The 12,223-nt window shown below is 40.9% G+C and overlaps 1 protein-coding gene across 2 annotated transcripts in view; it reads left to right on the top strand.

Moving 5' to 3' along the window:
• The window catches only part of LOC109931452 (protein strawberry notch homolog 2), a 219,597-nt gene that overhangs the window by 72,914 nt on the left and 134,460 nt on the right, over positions 1-12,223 (top strand). For both annotated transcript variants that reach the window (XM_048614120.1, XM_048614121.1), the window contains exons 5-6: positions 5,026-5,103; positions 10,186-10,282. In XM_048614120.1, the coding sequence (XP_048470077.1) occupies positions 5,026-5,103; positions 10,186-10,282 (175 nt within the window). The remainder of the gene's footprint in view (positions 1-5,025; positions 5,104-10,185; positions 10,283-12,223) is intronic.

Below are 12,223 nucleotides of genomic sequence, written 5' to 3'. Positions count from 1 at the left end.
CTCTCTCTCTCTCTCTCTCTCTCTCTCTCTCTCTCTCTCTCTCTCTCCCTCCCCCCCCCAAATTTGGGATTAAATTTGATGTTTAAACTGGTTGTGAGTCACTCTTTCTTGTTGCATTTCATGTTGACATCTTTCTTCATTCTCTGTTTATATTTATTTACTTCCTTTCCCAATTTACTGTTTATACTAAACAGTATTATCCCCTTCCTCTGATCAAACAAATACTCTTCCCTCTATTTTCATTTTGCATGGCATTGTGTTACTAAACTGTCCCAATTGCCATACACAATTTTCTCCTACCCTCCATTATACTTGGACTCCTCTTCACCATTTCCCAGTTCATGCTAACAGTCTTTTCCCTCTCCACTGTTCACCTTTCTAATTGTCTTTCCGGTCCGACTGTCTTTTGGTACGTGGTCTAAAACCACTGCTCTGTTTAGATGATAGCAATCCTTTACGTTTTCACAATTAATGACAAATTTGCATCTCTCTCACAACTTAATTTCTTCATTCTTAAATAATGTACAATTTTCCAGCCCTAAGTTGCAAATTGTGAAATTTCTAGAAGGCTTCAACAATTTTGCACTGCATTTATCTTGCTTTTTGTTTAAAGACCCTGGGGTGAAAATCCTTGTGTCCCTAAGATCAGTCAAGCTATCTACTGATGCTTTGGTACAAGTTTCCCATTATGTTTTTGCTGATGGGGATATGTAACCCAGCTGTGTCAGAAAGGGAGAAGATTTCAAGCTAATATGCCCCTAAAAGCTGCTTGTGTGTAAAATATTATCATTCATGCAGGAGTCTTACATAAATACCAATAAGTTCATTTATTTTAAAGAAATATTTACTGCTCTTGTGAAATCTTATTCTTCTCAGTGGCAGCTTACCCTTTCTTACATGTAGGAGTAAACAGTCTGAAAGAACAATTGCATGATAAATAGTTTATGCTGCAAGAATTTTCCCTTACAGGTACTCATTCTTTCCTTTAAAAGGATTGCAGGTTAAGAAAATAATCTTAATGGCGATTATCTTTTTTTCCATTCATATTGGATTTAACTTGTAGAAACAATGCTTCTTGATGTAACCAACTGGAAAGCATTGTATTTGACAATTTCAAATTGAAGTATATTCCGATATCTCAAATTGGGGTTCATTTATTTATTTAGTGAATACAAGCCCCTGGAGCCAAGTCATTGCTTTCTCATTTGCTGAGTTTAAAGCAACTTACTTGCCACTAAATCTGTAAAGGGGACACTACTCAGTTATATGCAGCTTTGTTTGTTTCTTTTTGTGCATAAGTGATTTGTACTGAGGTCCCAGCAGTTGGGGTTGGCTACATGGGGCCCCTGGCTTGACGTAAACCTATTTAGCAAGGACTGCTCTCAGCATAATGGTTCAAAACGTGCCATTTGACAGATGGAATTTGTCACAAGGAGCTTCTTAATGACTTCCAGGTTTCCCATTTCTTGATCTGAAAGACGTTTGCTAGTAGTTCTTGCAGAGGAAGGATGTCCAGTATGGGGAGTTGGAAAGGAAGATGGGCCGAAGGTTGATCATACACATAACTATAGAGTGTGTCAGTGAGGTGTAGCACAATTTTTTCAACTAGCTTGTAGGTTTTCATCGGTTGGTGGATGTGTGGAGGAATGCTGCTTACGAGCGCAGGAAGCCAGGGAGGGCGGTGGTGTGGGTTTGAGGGTTTCAGTTATGATGCACATTGTTGTATTCAGTCAAGTATCAACAAAATGTGTACGTGGTAACTTATGCCAGAAAGATGCACATAAGCCTGCTGCTGGGTATGATGGGAGACGTGCTGAAGTCCACAAAACAGTATTGTGGAAGCCGCATCCCATGTTGGTCTTGCGAGTTTGGGAAATAAGTTGTTTTTGTTTTTAACCTTTACTGCTTTCTTTTTTCGGATGTTCCCAGAAGGCAAAGACTTATCTAGTGTCATTCCTAACTTTGTTGGTTCAGGATCATGTTTTAATCTCAAGCAATCCTTCTAGATATGCAATTTTCTTTGGCACTGGCATTGTGGAGGCGTAACGTGCTGGATATGATTTTAGAGGGATTCAGTGTGAGAAGCCATTTGCTGCAATAGTCCTTTCTAACGTCTTGGTTAAATACGCAGAAGGATGGTTCCTGTGGTAGTCCATTGACAAGTCTTTTCCATGCACTTCTCCCTTCTTTAAGGCAGACTGTAAATTGACTGTTGTGAAGGGATGCATCAACAACTATCCCGGCCATATTGGAAGCACCCTGAGCAACTTTAGGAGTAAGCCAGTCTGTCACCCTCATGGGGAGCTATGAGGTCCAGTAGTTCTGTGTCTGTCTTCATGTTCTTTTGGAAGCCATTTGTGACGTAGGTGGTAAGTACCAGAATTTGATTGTATGTGCTGCACCCCTTATGGAAACCAGCTTGCTCAACATTGAAGATGGTCTTTACTTCCAGAGATACACATTGCAAGGTAATGTGCTCACAGTTCTTAAAGCCCACTGAAAATATTGAAATCAGTCAATAGCTGGTTGCCCATTAAAGTCTTTTCTGGATTTTGGAATAGCACTGATTTTTACCATATGCTACATCCACAAGAGTGTATTTGTGCTGATTTTTGTGTAGAACTGGGTCGGTGAGGTGTGAGCAAGGGGCAAAGTTATTTCAAGAATTGTGGTGCAACGTTGTCACATTGAGGCTCATTGTAAGCTGACCATTGGCTGGGATGTTATTCAGGTCCAAGATCATCTTATGACGCTTAATCGATGTGTTTTTAGAAGCTAGGCATTGTCTAGCTATTTTGGCTGATACCCAAGATCTTCTGCAAGCTTTACTCATTTTAGTGCATCTGTATGTAAGGCTGCACCTGCTGGGATAACGGTTGCATTCCAACAGCAATGCTTTCTGTTTTAGGTCTATCCTACAAACTCTTGCGCGATCCCCTACATTCCACCTTATCTAAATGCCTGTAAAACCCCGCTGTCCACATTTTGGCTTGCAATAGGTCCTATTCATCTGTCACATTTGTGCTTGCTGACCTACATTGGCTACAGATAATCAACCATCTTGTTTTTAGTTTCTGAGATTTTTAAACAAATCTCACCATCTTTACCCCCCCCCCCCCCCCGTCCCCCAATCTCTTCCAGTGCCACAACTCTGAGACAGAAATAAAGTAATAAGGGCAATAGTAAGCAAAGTGCTGCAGTATTCATGGATCACTTTTAAGGAAGTATTTGCAGATTTTCAACGTTAAGTATTCCTTTGAGGAAGAAAGACTTTGTGAGAAGCTTAAAACATCTGTAGCTCACTAAGATTTAAAATTGAAAGAAAAGGCTACAATGAATATTGATATTGGAAAAACTTTAGAAACTGGCCAAACATAACTTAAATGTAAGAATAGATTGTCAGAACAAATTAGAAATAAATGTAAAAGCAGAATAAGAGCTTCTAATAGTATACAAAATGGGAGAGAGAAAATAAACATTTGTCTCTGAGCTGAAGAGGCTGAGGAAGTAATAATGGGAAGCAAGAATATGGCAGAGACTTCAGCCACGAAGACAAATAAAAAATATTTGTTTAAACACACTAAAAACATCCCAATAACAGTAGAAAATCTGGATGCAAAATTGAGGGAAGACCTGTTTTAAAACACCATTATCTATCCAAAAAGTACTAGGCACGCTAATTGTATTAACAGTTAAGCAGCACCTCTGTATCTGATTAACTGTATTCTAGTGTTTAAAAGAAGTGACTGCTGAGGTAGAAGGATCTTGGTGTCCACTTAAATGAAACTGAGGAGGTTAATATGCTATATAGGTAGGGAGGCAAAAGGAATGTTCACCTTTATTGCCAGGAGAATGGTGAATTAAAGTACAGAAGTCTTGCTGCAACCCCACAGAGCATTGGGAGATCACACCAAGGTTATTACAAACAGTTTTGATTTCCAGAGAAATAAATATTTTTAATCAACCACCTCAGATGTTGTGACTTGCTTCTTGTGCAGGTTGGGCTTCAACCCAGGCCTCCTGTAGTTTGAATTTATACTTATTGAGGCTTAGGAAAGGTGATCTTAGTGAAACCTATAAAATTGTGAGGAACTTGTGTGATATAAGGTGTGTGATTTATCGCTAAATTTAAAATTGATTTTAGAGATTCAAGTTGAAGCTTTTAGCATGTAGGTTTTAGCCTGTGTGGGGTTGGGGAGGTGGTTAATGACTAACTTGTAAGTGTATTTTTGGTTTTCCCTTTAATAAAGAGGATTAAAGAATGATCTGGATGAAGTATTTAAGATGGTTAATGGAACTGATATAAACTGAAAAATGGAGCTGGGCTGTTCATGGGTAATATCAGGAAGCACCTTATTCTCATAATGGTGGGGAAAATCCAGAACTTTGTCAAAAAAAAGTTGCTGAATATATATCGTTTCAAAATTGAAAATGCGAGGATTTTGTTAGACAAGAGCATTAAGGACCTTGGAACTGAGGCTTGTCGATGGTAGTATGATACGGATCATCCACAATATAATGAAATTGTAGAGCAGGCTCAACGAGCAGATGCGGTACTGCCAGTGTTTCTTTCTGATGTTTGCACATTGTCATACTTACTGGAGAAAGTTGGAATCATTTCCTTTTTGATATGTGGTGGGTACGGAAGGCACAATATAACTTTTTTTTTAGTTACTTTATATATGTTGAGTCAATTACTAAGCGGACACATACATGATTATTCCTGGCCCCACTTAAATGAACCACTTTTACTGAAAGATGGTTATAAAAGTGTCCTTCTTTTAAGAGTTTGAGCAAAATGCTTTGATAAAATACAAAGTCATGAAGGTCTCAGCAGACACCAACCCAGTTTTGAACTGATATTCACATAATCCTTCTTTCTTTAGAAGTACCTGGAGATCTTGCTTACTCCATATTTAAACATTTTTTTGGAAGGAATTCAAGGATGAAATGGCTTTTGAGTATGTGAGTTCTTGTTTTGACATACTATTTCAAAACTCATCTCTGCCTGTTTGTGTTTTACAGTTTGCACATTCATTTCCACTAAATCTGCCATTTTCAAATCACCTGCAAATCAACAATGGGCCAACTCTCTCCTTTCAGGTATTTTTTGTTTTGCTGTCAGTAGTTTCCATTCATGTTCCAGAAGTATAACGTAATTTTCTTGTTAATCTTTGAAAAGTTTTAATTTACTAAAATAAAGCCACAGTTTCTAAAAACATAACAGAAGGCAATCATTAATAAAGATTGGATTAGATTTCTGAAAAGGCTCAGCAGGTCTGGCAGCATCTGTGAAGAGAAATCAAACTTAACATCTCAGGTCCGGTGACCCACCCTCAGAACTGATAGCTAGGAAAATGTCGGTTTATATGCAGAAGATAGGGTGGGGGAGAGTAAACGAAAGGTGGGTTTAGAGCCGAAAGAGGGAGAAGAACAGTTGGACAGACAAAGGAGTGGATAACAAGTTGGCTAGGAGGATGAATAGCTGTTAATGGAGACTGTTAGTGGCTAACAGTAGGTAGTGTGTAGTGGCAGACCATGTGATAACAAGGCCTGTTGTGTTGGTAGGGTGCTAGAACATGGGAGGGTTCAGGCCCTCAAATTAAAGAACTCAATATTGAGTCCGGAGGGCTGCAGGGTCCCCACGTGGAAAATGAGGTGTCGTTCTTCCAGGTTGTGCTGACTCCATCCCCTCCACCAACCCTATCTCCTGTCGGGTATTCGCTATCCCTCCTAGCCTTCCACTGTCTGATGCTGAATGTTCTGAACCTAGCAAAGGTTTCAGTTTTATCCTTGTGCGTTCCCACCTTAATGAATTTTGGGCATGACGTGACGTTGAACTCTTCTTCTATCGTCTTTGCCTTCGTGCCCAACTCTTTAGACAAGAGTCCTCTGCCCATCTCACAGACCCCTTTGCCCAGCTCCAACATACTCCCTCGACCTGGATGCCTCCCACTGGCCTTTTACCTGCACTCTATCTGTTCATTGAGAACTATCGACATGACATTGGTTGCCTCACTTTCTCTGCCCACCCACACACCCCCACCCACACACTCACTCAATTCGACCGTCTTCCTGCAAACTGACTGCACTCTGTGTGCTTAGATCCAACTCTGACTTTGTTATTAAGTCTGCCAATAAGGCTGGTGCTGTTGTAGTCTGACGTACTGACCTCTACATTGCAGAGGCTGAGTCCCAGCTCTCAGATACGACCTCCTATCTCCCCGTGGGCCATAACTCCTTGAAACTCAGGCAATTGTATCAACTATGGTCACTGACCTAATTTCATGTAGTGATCCCCACCTCCCCAGCCCCCTTCCCCCAAGCTGAATAGTCCCCCAGCCCAGCACAGCTCGCTTCTACCTCCTTCGGAAAATTCGCAAATGGGACTGCCTGGGCAGACCCATTGTTTCTGCCTGCTTCTGCCCCAGAGAACTCATCTCTTCCTACTTTGATTCTGTCTTTTCTCCCTGGTCTCTGCCCACTTACAATAGCTATTCCTCTGATACCTTACGCCAGTTTTCAGAATTTCCAGTTTGCAGGCTCTAGCTGCCGCCTCTTTACCACGGACGTGCAATCCCTTTACACGCCCATTCCCCACCAGGAGGGTCTTAGGGCTCTCCGCTTCTTTCTGGAGCAAAGGCCTGAACCGTCCCCACCGACACCACCCTCCTCCGCTTGGCTGAGCTTGTCCTCACCCTGAACAACTTCTCTTTTAACTCCTCTCATTTTCTTCAGGTCAGAGGGGTGGCCATGGGTACGTGCATGGGCCCCAGTTATGCCTGTCTCTTAGTGGGGTATGTTGAACATTCCTTGTTAGTCCTAGCCCTCTCTCACCCACAACTCTTTCTCCGATGTACTGATGATATCACCAGTGCTGCTACCCTCCTCTTGACCAGAATTAGAAAAGTTCATTGATTTTGCTTCTAATTTCCACCCCACCTTGACTTTCACTTGGTCTATCTCTGACTCCTCCCTTTTCTTCCTCAACATCTCTGTTCCATTTCTGGGGATAAACTGGTCACTAATATCCACTATAATCCCATCGACTCCCACAGCTACCTAGGCTACAAATCCTCGCACCCTGCTTCCTGTAAAGACTCCATTCCATTCTCCCAGTTCCTCTGTCTCCATTGCGTGTGTTCCAATGAGGCCAACTTTGACAAGGGAGCCTCCAAAATGTCCACCTTGTTCCTCAACCGATGATTCCCCAGCACCATGGTTGACAGGGCCCTCAACCCAATCCGACCCATCTCCCGCACTTCCACCCTCATCCCTTCTCTTTTCTTCCTTAACAGTGATAGGGTTCCCCTTGTCCTTACTTACCATCCCACCGGCATCCACATCCAGAAGATCATCAGCCATTCTTTCTGCCTCCTCCAGCGAGATGCCACCACTCGAGACACATTCCCCTCCCCTACCTTGTCCTCCTTCCACAGGGACCATTTCCTCGGGGACACACTGGTCCACTCTTTCTTCACTCCCAACAACCTCCCACGGCACCATCCACTGCAACCGCCGAAGTTGTAACACCTCGTCATTATCTCCTCCCCCCTCAGTATCCAAGGGCCCAAGCATACCTTCCAAATGAAGCAGCCCTTCACCTGCACTTAGCATAATCTAGTCTACTGCATTTGCTGCTCACAATGTGGTCTCCTGTACGTTGGGCAAATGAAGTATACCGAGTGACCACTTCGTAAAACATCTACATTCTGCCTGCAAAAAAGACCCTGAACTTCCAGTCACCTGCTACTTTAACACATCACCTTGTTCCTCGGCTAATATCTCTGTCTCATGCTTGCTGTAGTGTTCCAGCGAAGCTCAGCACAAGCTGGAGGAACAATACCTTATTTTCCGCTTGGGGACCCTGCAGCCCTCTGGATTCAATATCACGTGGAATAATTTTAGGGCCTGAACTCCCCCATGTTCTAGGCCCCAGCCCCACACACCAGGCCTTACAACAACAAAAACAGAAGTTGTTGGAAGCGCTCAGGTCTGAGGAAAGGTCACTGTAAACCAAAACATTAACTCTGATTTCCGTTCACAGATGCTGCCAGACCTACTGCGCTTTTCCAGTAATTCCTGTTTTGTTTCTGATTTGCAGCGTCCATGGTTCTTTCGGTTTTTATTTTGCTTGTTATCAGATAGTCTGCTGTTACACTCTACCTATTGTTAGCCATTAACAGCTATCCAGTCTCCTAGCCAAATCGTTATCCACTCCTTTGTCTGTCCAACTGTTCTTCTCTCCGTTTGGGCTCTATCCCCACCTATCATTTACTCCTTACCCCCTCCCCCCCACCCTATCTTCTGCATATAAACCAACATTTTCCTGGCTACCATCAGTTTTGAGGAAGGGTCACCAGACCCAAAATGTTAACTCTGATTTCTCTTGGCAGATGCTGCCAGACCTGCTGAGTTTTTCCAGCAACTTTTGTTTCTGTTTCTGATTTACAGCATTCGCAGTTCTTTCAGTTTTTATTTGGATTAGATTTTGCTTATCAATTTTCCATAGAATTAGCCAGATTGCTGACATGACTGTGCCTATTACACTGTTATAAATAGGATGCTAGGGCCTTGGTAAACTTGCATTTTTGTTTGAGTCTAAGTAGAGCCTCACACTTTTTACCCTTCTAAATGCTACAAAGCAGAACTAGTTTGAACCGCACCCCCCCACTTACTACAGATTCGCATTTGGAATTTTCAACAGTCTTGAGAAACATAGAGCGATCTAAGAAGGCTTTCAAATGTAGGGAAATTAAGCAAAAAGATGATCGGAAACAAGAATTAAACAGAAGTTTAGAAAGTAAATTCAAAAAACACATTGTAAACAAAAGTAGAAAAATAATAAATATTGAACTAAACTGCGATATGGATCTCAAAGTGAAATATGAAAAAATATGGTAATTTAAAGAAACAGCTACAGTTAAATACAAAACCGGAATGCAAGTTAAATAGAATGTCTTCCAAATATTTTAGGCTCAATGCCTTTCATGATATATGGAGAAGTAATGCCTAGGACTTGATTATTAACACTCAACACTGCTTCAAACTTTTTTTCTTGTAAAATGTTGAAAATAAATATGTAAAAATATGATAGTTTATAAATGGCTTAGATGTTACTTGCCTTGAAAATTATTGCAAGATAGTCACAGTTAGCACGTAACTGTCCTTTTGCACAAATCTGACACATATCTAGATCTAGTTCAAGGTCATCCAAATGAGGACCCTTGAATAATTTTGTTATGTTTTGTGCCAGATTGACAATTTTTGATGTCCGTTAGCCTTCTTGGATGACATTTGTTATTTTACCAGGCCAGCGATGGCATCGTGGTATTATTAATCCAGAGACCCAGTTAATGTTCTGGGCACCTGGGTTTGAATCCTGCCATGGCAGGTGGTGGAATTTGAATTCAGTAATAATTTGTAATTAAGAGATGACCATGAAACCATTGCCAATTGTCAGGAAATACCCATCTGGTTCACTAACGTCCTTTAGGGAAGGAAATATGCCATCCTTACCTGGTCTGGCCTAAGTGTGACTGCAGACCCACAGAAATGTAGTTGACTCTTAACTGCCCTGTAGGTAATTAGGGATGGGCAATAAATGCTGTTCCAGCCAGCGAGGCCCGCATCCCATGAATGAATAAAAAAACTTAATTACATATAACTGAAGCACTTTATGAAAATGTTAATTCTATTCTGCATTTTAGAACTACAATGTTTCTAGCAATCCTGGAAGGAATGTACTGAAATGGATTTTTTTCAGAACATTGGAAGACAGGAAAGGTTTTTACACCTTTTTGGAAGATAAAAGCACAGTGTGTTAGCAGACATCTATATTTTAAATGTTGTAGACTGTTTGCTGGGAGTATCTCAAACATAAACTCATCCATGTTTAAAATTGCTTACCAAATTGGATTTTGTTATTTGAAAATAAAAAGTGTTTCGATGACAGATGTTTGGACAATATTACCTGCCTGTCCTGGAGGTTTGTTTTGTAATTTAAAATGCCATATTGCTAGTGTTACAGTTGGGATAATAAAAATATTTGATACAATCCTCCTATTTAAAAGCTGACAGTGAACTAATGATTGAAAGCATGCCATTGTTATGGGAAAAAAAACATAAATTTCCCAGTAGATTCTCCATATTTGAATGGCACTAGCACTTCTGTTGCTGTTACAGACTCCACCACAACCAGAAGAGGAAGAAGATGCTGATGATGAGGAGACAGAAGAATTGGGCCACGCAGAAACATATGCAGAATATGTACCTTCCAAATGTATGTAATGAAAATATTTCTGTTTGGTAATTTATCATAATAGATTTGTGAAGCACTTGTACTTACTATGTTTGGTCACCAACACTCTGCCCCAATTTTAGAAAAAAAAGCCATGACATTTATTTTGTAAGGAAATTAAGGCATTCAGAAATGTAATTTCTGTACAAAAATATCACTGAATTATTATTTTTGTCAACCTGTTCAGACATGTTTCGACATCATTACATGGTTAGCCGGAGTTGAACCTAAATCTTCACATTCAGAGGTAGGGACACTACACAGCTTTTGGTTTGGCAGTTAGACACCACTTAGTGCTGCCTTGGCCATTTCTGTTGTAAGGCCACTTGGGTCCCTTCCATCCTAATCTAGAGCTAACCTCTACGTAAAATACAGGCAACCTCGGAGAAACGTCACTTTATAATTTTTTTATCACCCACTTTGACATGTTACATCAATGGCATTACTGCCTGAGGTGGAACTTATTTGTTGACCACCTGACACACAGGTAGGAACACTGCAGCGATGCTATAAGACCCTTTGACTGTTTTATATGATAGTGTTATAGGTTAACTATTCCTTCCTTTAAACAAATCTTTCTTAATTCACCTAGGTGGTATTCCATGATTCATTTTCTGCCGAATGCATGATGGATACTACATTTGTTGCAACAACTTATGTTGTCTCCCTTCATCCATCTCTGTATCAGCTAATGGCCTTAATCTCTCCTCCTCCTCTTGATTATTTTTGATTTCCTTAGGCAATATCTTCCAGAGACATTGTTAGCTTTTACCACTTCTATATGGATAACATTTACCTTTATTCCACTTCCCATTGCTGCCAAGGCTTTTCAGTTTGTATAATTACTTTACTTGACATTAAAACCAGTTAAACCTTAAATCTCCAAATTAACATTGATGTTATCAAAACCTTTTATTTTGATTTCCTTAAAATCTTAGGTACTTTACTAAATTTTCTGTCCCAAGTTAAAAGTAATATCCAAAAGTGTGAATCTCTTGTGTTTTGTTCAGCTGTAACCTTAACTTCCTAGCCCATATGCAAATCTTTGCTACCCACTGTTGTCTTCTGTTACATCACCAGTTTTCACTCTGCTTCTTCCATTCTTTGACCAGAACCGAATCAATGCCCTGATTGTTCTCAACACTTGATTTTTCCAATAGCTTCCTTACTCCCACCTCCCATAAGCTATAAGATATTTGGAATGCCAGCATAACTCTCACCCTTGAGCGATGCTAACATTCCAAATATCTTTATTGTCCTTGGTCCGCTTACCTTAAAACCATTACATGGTTTTGCTGTTTTCTACCTAAGAAATAACATCCACCCATGCTTTCCTACAAATATCCTCTTCAGCTAGGGTGGCACAGTGACTCAGTGGTTCACTACTGACTCTCAGCGCCAGGGACCTGGGTTCGAGTCCACCTCTGGTGACTGTCTGTGTGGAGTTTGCACATTCTCCCCATGTCCATGTGGGTTTCCTCTGAGTGCTCTGGTTTCCTCCCAATGTCTAAAGATGTGCAGGATAGGTGGATCAGCCATGCTAAATTGCCTATGGTTTCCAGGGATGTGCAGGCTAGATGGATTAGCCACGGGAAATGCAGGGTTACAGGGGTAGGGGTTTGGTTCTGAGGGGATGCTCTTTGGAGAGTCAGTGTAGACTTGATGGGTCGAATTGCCTGCTTCCATGCTGTAGAATTCTATTATTTTTCTGTGAATGATAGGTTAATTCCCTGGCCTAATGTTTGTTCTGTGTAGAATTAGGAAAATGCCCAGGCGTGCAATCCTGACTTTGATACAATGTACTTAGCATGATCTAATTTTGATTTGGGGGATTCAGTGTGAGGGATGTGAATGTCAATAGAAGGTCGGGTCTAAAAAATCTACTTGGTGTGGAGGATGGCTGTCTGGAAGGCTGGCCTTAGT

The sequence above is a fragment of the Rhincodon typus genome, chromosome 29, assembly GCF_021869965.1.
Source record: "Rhincodon typus isolate 14 chromosome 29, sRhiTyp1.1, whole genome shotgun sequence".
NCBI lineage: Eukaryota > Metazoa > Chordata > Chondrichthyes > Orectolobiformes > Rhincodontidae > Rhincodon > Rhincodon typus.
Note: the sequence above shows the minus strand (reverse complement) of the source record. Positions and strands in the feature narration are given on the sequence as shown.